The 17,179-nt window shown below is 33.5% G+C and overlaps 1 protein-coding gene across 1 annotated transcript in view; it reads left to right on the top strand.

Moving 5' to 3' along the window:
* CAAP1 (caspase activity and apoptosis inhibitor 1) overlaps window positions 1-17,179 on the top strand; it is a 57,871-nt gene that overhangs the window by 22,246 nt on the left and 18,446 nt on the right. The window contains exon 5 of the mRNA XM_069474313.1: window positions 12,344-12,417. Coding sequence (XP_069330414.1) covers window positions 12,344-12,417 — 74 coding nt within the window. The remainder of the gene's footprint in view (window positions 1-12,343; window positions 12,418-17,179) is intronic.

Below are 17,179 nucleotides of genomic sequence, written 5' to 3'. Positions count from 1 at the left end.
AATTTTAATGCAAAGTGTTTGAGTAAAATTTATAGTGCTCCAGAGAACTGTATTAGTGGTCAGCATAAGTCTACTAAGAAGTATTTTTATCATTGGATGAAAAAAAAAGCCTCAGGTAGACCTGAGATCTAAGCTTATTGGGAATTATACGCTTGAGAAATTGACCTGTGATTTAGTCAACTCATAACCAGTCTGGAATGTATGGGGTTGTTATACACCTAAGTTACTTATTTGTTTAACTTTATTATGGAAAAATTTTAACATACAAAAAAAAGTACAATGAACCCTTGCATATTTAGCACCTCTTCCATATTATTTTAAATCCTCTCCTCCCAACTTTTCCAAATCTGATTACTTTGAAGCAAATCTTGACCTAGTTACTTTTAAATGGGAAGCAGATAGGTACCTTTTCAGAATCTCTATAACATTTTTTAGAATGGGAGAGAGTGAGCTGCTTAAAGGCTACAGATGGGATCTTCATTTCAATCAAGCAGTATGATCTGCAACTGTTTCCTTGTGGAGAATTTTGAGGGACTTAGGAAGCATTGTTTTCTGGTTTTGTAGCTGTCTCTACACAAAAAAATTTATGTATTCTTTGTATTACAGAAACTTAATTTTTTAACTGTCAATTTTTTAACTGTCATTTAATTGTCATTTTTCCATCAGTCAATTTACTGCCTCATCCTGCTGCTCAAGCACTGGGTTAGATGATTAGCAGGTATTTTTCCATTTTTATACTCTTTCTCCATTCCTTTTTTTTTTTAAATTGAAGTTTCCCTTTATCATTTAACTGATTCATTGTATTAATTGTCCTTTCCATTTCATTTGAAAAATAAATTCACTGATGTGAATTGCTTGTTAAGGACTGTTCACTAATACACATGTGCACTTCTCCTACCATTTGAACTGTCTGCTTACCAAGAATCATTCCTGTTTGTTTCCAGTGCAATTATCATAATTGTATAATTTAGTTAAATATATAAACAGGTGAAACATTAATAGAAAAGAGTAGTTGATTAAGTTGAATGCTTTGGGCAAACTCTTAAGTGGCCAAGAGCTATCTATGGTCCATTAGCTGTAGGGAAACAATAAAAGATCTAGGGGACATTGTATAAATATAAATGGTTTTTTTGCACTCAGATTTTTTTCGTTTTAACTAAGGCAAAACTAGAAATGTGGACAGTGGTTTGTGTGAGTATGATATGGAACTCTATTCCATGATTTGTATTACAGGTGGGGCCGTGGCCCCATATCCAAATATTGGTGACTTAAATATGCATTTCTATGTTTTAGGTTAAACCGAAATGCTTAAAATTATATATGTAACTTTTAAAAGTATTTCCCTGTGTTAATAAAAAAAAATTTTAGGAAAATAATAGTTCCTGTCTCAGATAAAAGGGATTTCACTGTATGAAGGTTTTTTTGTTTTGTTTTTTTTTTTGCTTTTTATTATGAAAAATATCAAGCATATAGAAAAGTAGAAAGAATAGTATAATATAATGAATTACCATATACCTATCATCTAGATCTAACAATTGTAATTTTTATTATAATTATTATAATTTTATAATTATAAATACATATTACAATATAATAAGTAATATAAAATAGTAATATATAATATTATATTAATTATAATTTTCCATATTTGCTTTGTCTGTTTTCGTCTATTATCAGTAAATTACAGATATCGTAATTCTAAATATTTTTTTGAATTTCTGGAAAATAAAGACATTTTCCTACATGATCATAATATCTTTATAATACTTAACATAACTAGCAACTAACTTTCCTATTGTTTTCTTTTTATTAATAATTTAACTTCTTAAAGAAACCAGGTAAGTTGTCCTATGGAATATCTCACCTTCTGGCTTTATCCTATTGCTTCTTTATGTTGTTGTTTGATTTGTTCCTATATCCTGTGAATTTTCATGTAAGCTGGAAATTATTTAATTTTTTTATTGTATTAGGTTTTTATTGCTGTTATAACAAAATGCCACATGCTTAGTGGCTTAAAACAATACAAATTTATTCTCTTATAATTGTGGAGGTCAGTAGTTAAAATCAGTATTATTGGGCTACAATCAAGGTGTCAGCAGGGCTGGTTACTTCAGGAAGCTTTGAGGAAGAATCCATTTCCTTGCTCTTTTCAGCTTCTAGTTGCTGCCTTTATTCTTTGGCTTGTGGCCCCCCCCCTTTTTTTTTTATCTTCAAAGCATATCACTTTGGTCTCTGGTTCTGGTGACACTGTCTTTTCCTCTGCTCTGACTCCTCTTATATCCTTATAATGACTGCTGTGATTACATTGGGCTCACAAGGATAATGCAAGATAATCTCCCCACCTCAAAATCCTTAACTTAATCATACCCACAAAGTCCCTTTTGCCATCTGTATAAGCTAACATTCACAGGTTCTGGGGATTGAAATTTGGGGGACTATTACTTAGCCTAGCACAATAAGGAAAAATATGAAGCTGAAGATAACCCTGTTGATTTAAAAAAAAAAAAGCAAAAGGGTATGTGTATTTTATATATATATACATATATGTTTATATACATATAAATTCAAACATTATACAAAGGTTTAAAATAAAAATAAAGACCTTTCTACTTCACCTGCTCATCTCATGCCATCCTCCTCCTACACTTGTTCTTTCTCTAAAGTGGTCTATATTTCTAAACCTTTTTGTGCCAAGGACCCTTTTTTAGAAGTCTAGTAAAAGCCTATGGATCCTTTTTCACAAATAATGCCTTGGTTTTTTTTTTTTTTTTTTGGAGAGAGGATCTTGTCACTGTGTTACCCAGGCTAAAGTGTAGTGGCATCACCATAGCTCACTGTAGCCTTGAACTCCTAGGCTCAAGTGATCCTTGTGCTTCAGCCTCCCTAGTACCTGGGAATATAGGTGTGCACCACCATATCGGCTGATTTTTTAAAAAATTTTTTGTAGAGAAGGGTTTTTTTTTTGACAGAGTCTTGCTCTGTCACCCAGAATAGAGTGCAGTGGTGTGATCATAGCTCACTGCAATCTTAAACTCCTGGGCTCAAGTGATCCTCCTGCCTTAGCCTCCTGAGTAGCTGGGATTGTAGGCACAGGCCACCACACCTGGCTAATTTTTTTCTATCTTTGGTACACACAGGGTCTCACTCTTGTTTAGGTTGTTCTCCAACTCCTGAAGTCAAGTGATCCTCCCACCTCGGCCTCCCTGAGTGTTAGGATTACAGGCGTGAGCCACTGCTCCTGGCTGAGAAGGGGCTTTGCTATTGTTGCCTGGGCTGGTCTTGAACTCCTTCCTCAAGTGATCCTCCCGCCTCAGCCTCCCAAAGTGCTGGGATTACAGGCATGAGCCATTGTACTTGGCCAAAATAATACTTTTAAAAAAAATTCACGGATTAAATAGAATCACAAAGGAAATCAATCATATTGAAATGGTTAACAATACTTAAAAATTTGCTATATAGTAATATATATATACTTATTATGAACATGGTAACGTTCTAGCACTGGTTCTAATAACTTCTATAATTTTAAAATGAAATAAGTATTACATAAACAATAGTTTGGATATCTGCAACAGCTATATTTTGTGAAAATATCTGTGATTTTTATTGGTGACAGACTCACAAATATTGTTAATACCTAAAGAAATGCTTAATTTCTGCTGTGCGCTGTGTATTCCTAGAAAAAAAGAGAAATGCTTAATTTTAGTTAGATTTTAGTGAAAATACAGATGTAATTTTTCCCAATCTGTGGTAGGCTAAAGTTCCCAAAAGATATCCACATCCTGATCCCTTAAATCTGTGAATGTTAGTTTATATGGCAAAAGGGACTATGCAGATAAAAGTAGGATGTTGAGATGGGAGATTTTCCTGGATTATCTGAGTGGGCCCTAAATGGAATCACTTGCATGTATCCTTCCTTCTATGAGGGAGGTGGAAGGAGATTTGGCATAGTCTTTGAGAAGACTATATGATAATAGCGTAGAGAAGCAGAGTCAAAGAAACATGTTGGCTTTGGAAATGGAGGAAGTGACCATGAGCCTGGGAAATGTAGTCTTCCCTAGACCATCTGGAGGGAGTGTGACCCTGCCAATATATTGATTTTTGGCTTAGTGCTAATGATTTCAGACTTCTGGCCTCCAGAATTGGGAGAGAATAAATTTGTTTTAAGCCATCATGTTTGTGGTAATTTGTAAAAGCAGCCTTGGAAATACATATATAATGCAAGTTCACAGACCACCTGAATTTGGTCTACAGACCTGGTAGTGATGGGATGGAGGTGGGGTGGAGATGGTCTGTGGACCCAAATTAAGGTCCCTTGCTTCAAAGGTAACCGCTGTTAACATTTTCTTGTGTATCTTTTATTCAGAAATGTTATACTTAGGCCGGGTGCGGTGGCTCACACCTGTAATCCTAGCACTCTGGGAGGCCGAGGCGGGTGGATCGCTCAAGGTCAGGAGTTCGAGACCAGCCTGAGCAAGAGCGAGACCCCGTCTCTACTAAAAATAGAAAGAAATTATCTGGCCAACTAAAAATATAAAAATTAGCCGGGCATAGTGGCGCATGCCTGTAGTCCCAGCTACTCGGGAGGCTGAGGCAGTAGGATCGCTTAAGCCCAGGAGTTTGAGGTTGCTGTGAGCGAGGCTGATGCCACGGCACTCACTCTAGCCAGGGCAACAAAGTGACACTCTGTCTCAAAAAAAAAAAAGAAATGTTATACTTATACCAGAGTGAGTGTTTGTCTTCATGTATTTAGTGTTTGTTATTTAATAGCTTATTTATTTGAATGGTAAATATATACACATAGTACAAAAAGTTTTAAAAGGATGTAATGAGAACAAGTCTCTCCTTTCGCTATACCCTGTTCTTTCTTCCTATAGACAACCACAGTAAACCAGTTCTTGTGCATCTTCCCAGAGATATGCCATACATTAACAAATGTATAAGTATATATATTTTCTTTTCACACATATGGTAGCATAATGTGCAAACCATTCTATACCTTTTTCCATTTATTTTTTCCATATAAAAATGTATTTCTCTTGGACTTTGTCCTATCCAATACATATAAGGCTTCCATTGTTTGATGTAGCAGAATATAAGTGGTCTATCAATGGATACTTCATTTATTTACTATTTTTTGTTACTACAAATTATATGAATATATTTATATATAAGTAATCTTATTTTTCTGTGAGATATATGTAGGATAAATACCTAGAAGTTAATTGTTGGATCAGCAATTTCAACATTTGTAATTTTAATCGATATTGTCATAATTGACTTATACAGAATTTACATCAATTTGTACTCCCCAGCCATGTGGACTGTTTTCATATATTTTAGCCAGGATGGTGCTACTTAACATTTTGATCTTTGTTCATCTGTTAGGTAAAAAATGGTATCTTATTGGAACATACGTTTTTAATTTTGGTGAAATTCATCTTACCAATGATTTTTATTTATAGTTCATGGTTCTTTTTTTAACCAGATCACAAAGTTTTTTCTGGTGTCTTCTGGAAGTTTTATAGGTTTACATATTTAGATCTCTGATCCATTTTAAGTTAATATTTGATATGGTACAAGGTATGAATTGAAAATCTCATCCATTTAGATATTTATTTGTATTAACATCATTTTTTCAAAAGTTATTTTTTCTCCATTAAATTGCCTTTGTACCTTTGTTGAAATTGAATTGATGGTATACGTGTGGGTCTATTTCTGAATTCTTAATCTCTTCCTTTATGTTTATCCTTTCCTCAATACTACAGTGTCCTGATTATTGAAATAATTATTGTAATATGGTAATACAGATTCTCTAACTTTGTTCTTTTTCAAAGTTGTTTTGGTTATTCTGGTTTTTTTTTTTTTTTTTTTTTTGACAGAGTCTCACTCTGTTGCCCAGGCTAGAATGAGTGCCGTGGCGTCAGCCTAGCTCACAGCAACCTCAAACTCCTGGGCTCAAGCGATCCTCCTGCCTCAGCCTCCCGAGTAGCTGGGACTACAGGCATGCGCCACCATGCCCGGCTAATTTTTTTCTATATATATATTTAGCTGTCTATATAATTTCTTTCTATTTTTAGTAGAGATGGGGTCTCGCTCTTGCTCAGGCTGGTCTCGAACTCCTGAGCTCAAATGATCCGCCCACCTCGGCCTCCCAGAGTGCTAGGATTACAGGCGTGAGCCACCGCGCCCAGCCTGGGTTTTTTTTGTTTTTTTTTTTTTGTTTTTTCCTGTCTCTTGTAATAGTAGAATGGCATGGGAAGATAGGCTGGATTCATTCAGCTTCTGTTTTTACTCCCAAGAGTATAGAGATAATCCAGGGTTATAACTTTTGTTCTGCCTGATTCTCTGTCAGCTGACTTTTGCCAAAATGAAGAATCAGACTGGTTTGGTCTTGTTTATCCTTCTGTTGCGGTACCTTCCCAGTGTTTTTCATTGGGACAAGAAATTGCCTTTCCCCTCTCCATTTAGAAATATATTTTAAGCTTTTAGGAATTCACATGTGTGGTTATTAAGTTCCACAGATTTCTCCCAGTATATTACTCTAATTAAAAAAAAAATCATTGAGTTGTAAGAAAGGATTGAGAGTAGATAACTTTTGGGAGTAAAAGAAGGTTGGACTGATAATGGTTTGAGAACTTAAACCCCAGTGATAGGTATAGGACTCTTATGATTCAAGGCCAAACTTGTAAATTAAGCTGCTTTATAGAAGGAGCATTGCAGATAGAGGGAATTAGAAAAATAAAAACAGCCTTTTTCTTTTGTTTAAATAGAAAGGGACACAAAGATCAATGCAAAATTCTTAATTCAAACTGGCTTTGGCAGTGTATTCCCTCCCTTATCTCACTCCTCTCTCTACAGTTATAAAATTCTTATATAGTTTTAAAGTATTTGATAGAATACTTAAATATTATTTAAATGTTAATTGGAGTTGCTTTAGTAAATTCTGTCACCTGGTATGTCTTATCATCTGAGAGTAGACAAAATTTTTATTTTCATAAAACTAAAAATAAAAAGACATATGTACACATTGCAGGTTTCTTACAATTTAACACATTTTCTTTTTTGTAAATATCTTGCCTTTCATGCTAGTTAATGGAGATCTTTAAGTTGAATTAGAGAACTCCAAATCTATATGATAATTTTAGTTGTAAAGTACATCTTGGAAAAATTAGTATAGATTTCAAAATTTCATACTATTGAAAACTTTTCTGAGATTTTGTTTTAAACTTCAGATAATAACAGATGTAAAAGCATCTAGCTTTTCACTTTTCTGCCACAGGGTGGTGTACTGTACATACTGTCTGAAGTTCTGTTATAAAAGTTCACTTTGGGCACTAAAATAAATTATTTATAACAGCAGATAGTCTTTCTAGAGGGGTCTGGTTTTACTTAAAGGGGCTTTAAGGGGCTTTAACAGGGAAGGCAGTTTTTGTTGCATTATTAATTTAAAAATTTATTTATAAATACTTTCAGACTTATTATAATGTTGCAAAAATAAGAATACTACAAGAAACATCCATATATTCTTTATTTAAATTTACCTGTTATTAACATTCTATCTCATTTGCATACCTTCTCTTTAGACATGTGGGTGTACTTTTTTTTATGAAACTTTGAGGCCAAGTTACATACATCATGACATATTTCTCCTAAATGCTACATTGTGTTTTTCCAATTGATAGTGATGTTCTGTTATATAACCATAACGTAATATCAACATCAGTAAATTTAACATTGATACAATACTTTTATCCCATACCCCATCAGTATTTCAGTTTGTCTTTTGACTCAATAATGTCCTTGATAAAATTTTCCCTGCCAGTTCGGCAGTCTCAGGTCAGTTATAACACTTAATTGTCTTGGCTCTTTAGCCTCCTTTAACCTGGAATATTTCCATGGCCTTTGTCTTTTATAACATTGACATTGAACCCCCCTTAATAGAACATTACTCATTTCCATTTTGGGTTTGTCTGGTGATTCCTCATAATATAGGTTAACATTCTCAGCTAGAACATTATATATGAAGTTGTGTCTTCCTTAGAGTATTATATATGTCCATCTTCCTTTTATTGGTGATATTATATTATTTTGAAGTCATTTTTTTGTAAACTTAGATATATGTGTTTAGAAGAAGAGCTAAATGCCATTCAAGGATGTATAAAAGCAAACATTTTCTCTAAAGGAAGATACTTGGAAATAGACTAATGCTCCCAGTAGGAAAAACCTAATTTAACTGGAAGGCTAGAGGTAGCACATTTTAACTTTATTCCTTACATGGCTCTTAATGTGGTAGATTGGCATTTAATCTGTCCCTGGATTGCCAAGGAGAATTGTTGATATCCTCCTTGGGATCTGCCAGTCATTCTGGTGAAAGAATAAAATCTGAGTAGGTGACATTAGAAGTATAAAACGCTGTCATCTATTTTAATTATAATCTCTTGGATGTCATAATTAATACCAAAGTTAAACAATTTTGTAATCTCTGACTTTGTGCTTGTATTAGTGAAGTTTTAATACAAAGCAAACATAACTGCCGAATATGCTGACTGGAAAGAATATTGTAAACTTCTCAAAGAAATGATCACAAGTCTTTTTTTAAATCCTTTCGTTACTTGAGGGATGTGTTGCTGTTCACTGGATAGAAGTCATTTTGTGAGCAGGAAATTTCCTAAATATTTCTAGTATGTTAGCCTTAAGATGTATGTAAAAATTCTCAGAAGCCCAGGTATGGTGGCTCATGCCTGCATTTCCAGTACTTTGGGAGGCTGAGACAGGAGGATCACTTGAGGCCAAGAGTTCAAGACCAGCCTGGGCATTATAGTGAGACCTCATCTCTAAAAAATATTTTTTAAAAATTAACTGGGTGTGCCTGTAGTCCTGGCTACTTTGGAGGTTGAGGCAGGAGGATTGCTTGAGCCCAGGAGTTGGAGATTGCAGTCAGCTATGATTGCGCCACTGCACTCCAGCCTGGGCAGTAGAGCGAGACCCTGTCTCCCAAAAAAAGAAAAAAAAAAAATTCTCAAAAGGTAATAGATAACCTATTTTGAATTAAATGGTCACACATATCTCATTTGAATATTTATAATTAATTTGTTTTCTGTGTGTGTGTTTCTTTGTTTTCTTTATTTTTCTGTCTCTTTTCCCCTACTAGTTAAATAGTAGTTAACTAGCAATCATCCCCATTTCACAAAAGAATTAAAACACAAAATAAAAATAAAACCCCAACCTGGGTGCATTCTAGATTTCTTAGCCTAAATCAGGGTTACCTGTTCTGCCAACATCAATGTAATTTAGGTTATTAAATGATTAACAATAATTTTAATTAATCACAGTTAAAACAGTACTCTTATTTCTGGCTGACTAATTTACTAAAGCTGTATCCTTTATTTTTCAAGACACTTTGATAAATTAGATGAACACCTACCCACATGCCTTAAAATAGACTAATCATGAACCTGAAAAATAACGTGTTTTCTGTAATGTATTTTCATAGGAAGTTCTCTTCCAAGGAAACCTTGAGTTTATTAAGCTGGAGCTTCTCTTTCAGATGTGGGTAGCAGTAGGGGACAGTGGGCTTGACTAACAGGGAGTGAGAAGCATTATTTAACTTTAATTAATTAGTTAATTTTATTTCAAAGTATTATGGGGGTACAAGTGTTTCAGGTTATAAGGATTTCCTTTGTAATGCTTGAGTCAGGGTTATAAGTGTGCCCATCACCAAGAATAGTGTTCATTGTACCTGTTACGTAGGTTTTTGGCCATCCCCACCATCCCTCTACCTCCTGATTGATTTCAGTTGAGTTATAGTTCCCTCTGTGCACATGTGTGTTCATCAGTTACATCCAATTTAATAGCGAGTACATGTGGTGTTTGTTTTTCCATTCTTTAGATACTTCACTTAGGAGAATGATCTCCAGTTACAACCAGATTGTTGCAAAAGGCATTAAATCATACTTCTTCGTGGCTAGGTAGTACTCCATGGTGTACACATAACACATTTTGTTAATGCATTCATGAATTGAAGGGCACTGAGGTTGATTTCACATCTCTGCAATTGTGAATTGCGCTGCAATAAACATTCGAGTGCCTGTGTCTTCTTAATAAAATGACTTCTTTTCCTTTGGGTAAATACCCAATAGTGGCGTTGCTGGATCGAATGATAGGTCTTTTAGTTCTTTGAGGAATCTCCATACTGTTTTCCATAGAGGTTGTACTAATTTTCAGTCCCACCAACAGTGTATGAGCATTCCTTTCTCTCTGAATCCACACTAGCATCTGTTGTTTTTGAACTTTTTAATAAAAGCCATTCTAAATGGGGTAAGGTGATGTCTCATTGTGGTTTTAATTTACATTTCTGTGATTGTTAGAAATGTTGAGCATTTTTTCATCTGTTTATTGGCCATTTGTCTATCTTCTTTTGAAAGCCTTCTGTTCATATCTTTTGCCCACTTTTTAACAGGGTTGTTTGATTTTTTTTTGTTGCTGATTTGCTTGAGTACTTTGTAGATTTTGGTTATTAGTCCTTTATAGGATGTATAGCTTGTGAATATTTTCTCCTGTTCTGTAGGTTGTCTGTTTGCTCTGTTGATTATTTCCTTGGCTGTGCGGAAGAAACCTTATAATTTAATCAAGTCCCATATATTTGTTTTTGTCATTGCTGTGATTGCCACTGGGGTCTTCTTCATAAATTCTTTGCCTAGACTGTTCTCTAGAAGAGTTTCCCAGCATTTTCTTCTAGAATTCTTATGGTTTCATGCCTTACATTTAAGTCTTTTATCCATCCTGAATTAATTTTTGTGAGTGGTGAGAGAGATGGAACCTGTTTCATTCTGCATGTGACCATCCAGTTGTCCCAGCACCATTTATTGAATAGGGCTTCTTTTCTCAGTGTGTGTTGTTATCTGCTTTGTCAAAGATCAGTTGGCTGAATATGGATGGTTTCATGTCTGGGTTTTCTGTTCTTTTCCATTGGTCTATATCTTTATTTTTGTGCCAGTACCATGCTGTTTTGGTTACTATGGCCTTGTAATATAGTTTGAAGTTTGGTAATGGGATACCTCCAGATTTGTTCCCTTTGCTTAAGATTGCTTTGGCTACTTGGGCTCTTTGTTGGTTCCAAATGAAGCATAGGTTTATTTTTTTAGATCTGTGAAAAACAACTTAGGTATTTTGATGGGGATTGCATTGAATCTATAAATCACTTTGGGAAGTATAGACATTTTAACAATGTTGATTCTACCAATCCATGAGTATGATATGTTTTTCCATTTGTTTGTATCATCAGCAATTTTATTTCCTCAGTGTTTCGTAGTTCTCTTTGTAGAGATCTTTCACCTCCTTGGTTAAGTATATTCCTAGGTATTTTTTTTTATATAGCTATTGTGAATGGTATTGAGTCTTTGATTTGACTCTCAGCTTGACTGTTTAGGAATGTGTATAGGAGTGCTACTGATTTGTGTGCATTGATTTTGTAACCTGAGACTTTGCTGCATTTATTTATTAATTTCAGGAGTCTCTTGGAATCTTTGGGATTTTCTAGATATAAGATCGTATTGTCAGCAAAAATCGATAGTTTGACTTCCTCTTTGCCGATTTGGATACTCTTAATTTCATTCTCCTGACAGTGGGCATCCTTGTCTTGTTCCAGTTCTTAGTGGGAATGCTTTCAACTTTTTCCCATTCAGTATGATACTGGTTGTGGGTACAATTAATTGCTTGACTTTTTCCTTCTGAAAGTGTTTGTAATACCAATATTAAGATGGTATAATGCTGTTTAAGAAAGACTATTAGTTTGCAGCTCTATTGCAGAACATAGTGAATTGAAACTTTTTTGCATGATCTTACATTTAATCCATTTACTTTGATTATATATGTACATTACATAAAAATATGTATTTTCTACATACTGTAGGCATCAAAGCATTTGAGGTATGAAATTGTATGAATATAAAGTAATTTGAATGCAAAAATGCCCATTAAATTTAACAGTTGAATTTGAAAAAGTATTGGATACTGCTGTGAGTTGTGATTTCTCCCATCAGCTACCCTGCTGAGTATTGGAAGGGAGAAAAAGTTATTTCCGTGTTCCTTTCAGATTTGCCCCTTCGTTTTACAAAGAAGTATACTGCTTAAATTTATAATCGTTTGTATATGCTGTTTCTGTCACTTGTGTATATGTTTCTGAGATTCCAGAGTGTGCAAAAATGGTACCTTGGGGGTGTAGAAGAATTTAGTGTGTCTTCCCATATGCCTAACTTAATTCTGGGAACGTGGGCAGTAAATAAATGTTATATAATTGAATATTGTTTTAAAAATTGATTTTATATATTTTCTTCTTCAGGCAAGATACCTGTATAGATTCTACTTCATCCTTGAGAGAGAACAAGCAACCTGAAGGTTTGGAATTAAAACAAGGTATGAATCAAGTACTTAATTTTTATATCAAATTTACCTGAAGAATAGAATCATTTTACCAATAATAAATTTTCGCAGTGTTCCAACTCACCTCATTTTACAGATAGGGGAACAGAGTGATTTATTTTGTCTAAGATCAAAAGAGTGAATAAGACTTTATTTCATGACTCCATTATTAGAGTGGTTATATATACCTTATGATGTATAGTTAGTTACAGATGCCACCAGAAAATTTTTGTCATCTTGAATAGTTTTATTTCAGTAATTTCTGTTATATATCCTCAGCTGCAAGATACTATAGATATGTTAACTGGGTAGCTTTGATTTGTATGTGGGGAAAATAAATAAGTTTCATAGGATAAGTTTCTTTTCCTGAGATATTTTGTGCTTCTTTATTTTCTTCCTTATTTATTGCTTTATTTAAATCAATAGTTTTTGACATTACCAGCTAGCAGAAATGAAGTGGTAATTTTAATTTATTTAAGCCAAGTAGATTAATAGGGCTAATCTTTTAAATGTCTTTTTTATTCTCATCTGTAGTAGGAAAAATTAAAAGTAAAATAGCTTTTTATTAGTTACTCAGGTGCCACCTCACATTTTTTCCCTGATAAAATTAATTCAGAGCAGTAAGAATCTGTTGCAGCCAAGAAGACTGAGTTCTCTATTATGTAAGCACCTAATCTTTGATGGCTTAGAATAATTTCTCTAAAACTTGAGTGATACGAACTTATTTGGTAGAGAAAAGCAAGTCATTAGTTTATTTAGGCAGAATTTTTTTTTAAAAACTAGTCTGTTACTAATGCTCAATTAACAAAGTGAAAAAAAGTTGGGTAATTTTGTGATGTGTTCAACTTATATGTGGAGAGAGCAGAATCTGGATTTTCTGTAATTCTAAAATATGTACTGTGGGATTTATGAATATTTCTGATGGTTTTGAGAATTCTCTGTGCTTTTCAGAAGTCTTGTTGTGTTAGCCGCATAAATAGCCAAAGTTGTATCTTTGTACTCTGACTACTTCTGAGCACCCCTATAGATGTAAACTCAGATTCATAGTTTGACTGACATTCATTTATCATATACAAATACAGGCAAAACACACATTGCTTTCATATAATGTAATCATAGTCATATAACCCTTTTACACCTCCCAGAGTTCTTTAGAACTCCCTTGTTAGTGTCAGCAGCCTATTTTGCTGTGATTTTCTTATACTCACTTCAATCATTTGAAAACCAGCCTTGGAGAGGTGCAAAGAGGAAGAGAAGAAGACCTCAAATTAGCCAGATGTCAAAAGTCTCCAGGCCTTTTATGCTTAGGAGCGTATATGTTATACTCAGATTCTTATTTAGGCATCAGAAACATCAAGAACGCACTAGTGGCACCAAGCAGAGGTGAGAAAACATAAGATAAAAGTGTAGCAGTACCACTGTACAATAAAATTCATGCTCATGTTTTGACTAAGTCTGTAGGAAATGGTTAAATTAAGTTTCAACTACGTTTTTTTTAAAGCAGGGAAATAAGTAAAGTCTTTTAGAAAATATCTATAAAATGACTAAAATATAAAATGTTTTGCATAATGGGATAAAGATGAGTTATCTAGAAGATTCATTTATGTAGAACATCTTCTGGCTAAGTATGAGTATAGCTGAAGTCTGAACCAGATAGTAAGGAGTTTGCTTGGAGTTACTGAAGAAGAAGCTGAGGTATATCAAGAAATAGAAATCCTGGTAGGCTCAATAAAGATTTTTCCCTTTTTTCTAAATGAACTAATAGTGTCTCTTTGAAACATGCATAACTTTCAAAATCTAATACCTCTAATTTATCTTGCATAGCTAGCTAGTTATTCTTGCCCATAGTGAGCTCAATAAAAGCAGAATATAATGCTCCTTGTGAATGCATTGTCATTTTCATGGCTTGACCATCTAAGAAATTCATTGAAGCTTATTTAGTACTAAAGGAACTGTTTGTTAAGTAGACCAAAATATAAAGCAGCACTGAATTTTCTTTTTGCTCTTTCAGTATAAAAATAAATCTTACCCTATGACCTATTATTGGTATATGATACAAGTTATTTAAATTAGATTTTCAGTTTTTTTTCAGCTTCTAAAATACTCAAGTATTACTTGTATAATACTCAAGTTTTAACTGAATTAAATTGAAATTGACATTTCATTGTCTAGAATTAGCATGCACCTTGTTGACAAGAAATATTATTTATGGTCTACGGCCATACCACCCTGAGCAAGCCCAGTCTCGTCTGATCTTGGAAGCCAAGCAAGGTCGGGCCTGGTTAATATTTGGATGGGAGAAATATCATTTATGAAACTGGGAGTGCTAAGATAAATATCAGATTGTACACTAACTTCCACCATACTTTAATAATGGACTACTAAAAGGTACTGCCTTTGCTGTGAAAATGTTATTTATATGTAATCAGTTGAATGATTGGTACTATAGTAAAATAGAAACTCTTCAGTTAGAAATAGTTTCTTAAGTCATTCATTTCAGTCAGAGGGCAGTTGTATAAGAAACATCATTTATAGTTTTACTCTTTAGAACAGCAGTGTGTATGTATGTAGTTACACATGTGCATGCTCATGTATCACTGCAGGCTCACATGTGCAAGCTTGAGATCTTATGTTAATTTCCTGGAGCATTTCAGGGATTGCTGCTTTTCAAATAATAATGGTTTATATACATTTTCTAAGTTGGTCATTTGTGCTATAACTTAAAAAATGAGAATTATTTGTTGAAGTTATTTAATACATAGAAAATATTTTAAAAATATCAAACAAATCCCTGCTAGTGTTAATGAGTTATTTCCCTATAGATTTATTTATAAATAAGTTTGCTCAAGACACTCAACAATAATAAAATATTGGTCTATATTTAAATTGTTGCTTTAAAGTTTACAGTTGGGAATATATGTAGTTTTGCAAATTATTTTTCTTTGTAACTTCAAGAATTACGTGCTTAACTTGGAAGTTGTCATGAGAAAAAATTTAAAACTGCACATGAGAAACAGCTGAGTTATGTTAGATTGAAAAGTTGAAGTTTATAGTAATTTTAAAATATTTGGAGGATTATCAAATGGCAGAGTGATTAAGTTTGTTCTATATGGCCTCCAAGAACAAAAATAGGGCCAGTAAAGTTATCACTAGACAAAATCTGATTTATTTCAAATAATCAGAATTGTCAGAAAATGCAGTAGACTGACTGTCTTCTAAGATATATTCCTATTGCTGAAGGTGTTCAAACATAGGCTGCATAACCTGCCACTTGGTGGTGCTATTGTAGAGCAGATTTAAGCAATGGTTGGATGTTTGGTTTTGAAGGTCCTTTCTAGCTGTCAGGTTTTTCTAATTGTCAGGTTTTGCACTAGACCATTGCCTAGTGCATTGTTTGTAGTTGGGAAGTGTGCTTAATAACTGTTTTCTTAAATTGTTTAATGGAAGCAGAGTGAAATATACGCAGTTTTTTCTGTTATCTCTACATTTTTTATTCTATTGGAAGAAAAGATCCTTGGTTTAGTCTTTAGGCCCTTTAATGGTTGCTTAAAATATGTTCATTCGAATACAGTCATTAAAATAATGTAACCATATAATATCTAAAATGATCAAAATCAGTAAGACATTTACTACATCTTACTTTGATTCTTATACGTGAGCTTTTTCATGTGAAAATTATTCTTCCTTTTCATTAAAGACATGCAAACACACAAAATATACACACAAACTATTACTTTGGTTAGGCTCAAATCTTAACCATCCTCACTTAAAAAAAAATTAGTTGCTTCTCATTTTGGGCTTCTAGTTAATGAGTTAGTGAATACTGGACAGCTTCAAGAATTATTTTGTTAACGAGCTTCAAGAAGTTGAAGGGCAGACTAAATAGGGGAAAAATGTTTAATTGTCTTAAACTATGGGATAAAAGCTTAGAATGGATATTTTCTATGGGCTTCTTTTAGATGACCAGTGGTCATCAAAATGTGATTATCACACTCCTAGGTGACGTAGGAAGAAAACACCATAATTTCTAATGTATATTAAATATATTTGTCTCTCCCTCTTAAAATTTGTGATTATATATATATATTATTGTAAAAGTACATATTTATTTATAAGTAAATTAAAAATACTGGAGCAAGTTCTTAAAATGTTTTCACTGATAGGTTTACATAGATGAAGAAGACTATCATAAAGAATTATAAGGGGTAGAGAATGTGACATGTTGGACAAAGGGGACAAAGGTTCAGTTAGACAGTTTCAGTTAGTCTTAGAATAAATTCTGTAGATCTATTGTATAGCATGGTGACTTTATAATAATAATGTATTGTATACTTGAAAATTGCTAAGAATGTAGATGTTCTCACCACAAAAAACAAGTATGCGAGGTGATGGATATGTTAATTAGCTTGCTTGAATCATCTTGCTTGAATCATCTTAGACAAATCAAAATATCACGTTGTATATCACAAATATATACAGTTTTGTCAATTATAGCTCAATAAAGCTAGGGAAAAAATAAAGAATTGATGGTGGCCGTAGGATTTATTATTTCTAAAAACTTCAATATCACGTAAGAGATTTTGCCATCCTTTAGCAAAGGTATTAAGTATAAAACTATATGAGACTATTTGAATGTGGAATAAGTAGAAAAATCCAACTAAGTTTTGTTCTTTTTGCTATTGTTGCTGTTATTATTGTTCTAACATAATACTACACTGGGAAAAGCAAATATTGGTAAATAGATACTAGAATCAAA

This window comes from Eulemur rufifrons, chromosome 7, assembly GCF_041146395.1.
Source record: "Eulemur rufifrons isolate Redbay chromosome 7, OSU_ERuf_1, whole genome shotgun sequence".
Taxonomy (NCBI): Eukaryota; Metazoa; Chordata; class Mammalia; order Primates; family Lemuridae; genus Eulemur; species Eulemur rufifrons.
This window is presented reverse-complemented; position numbering and strand designations above follow the sequence as displayed.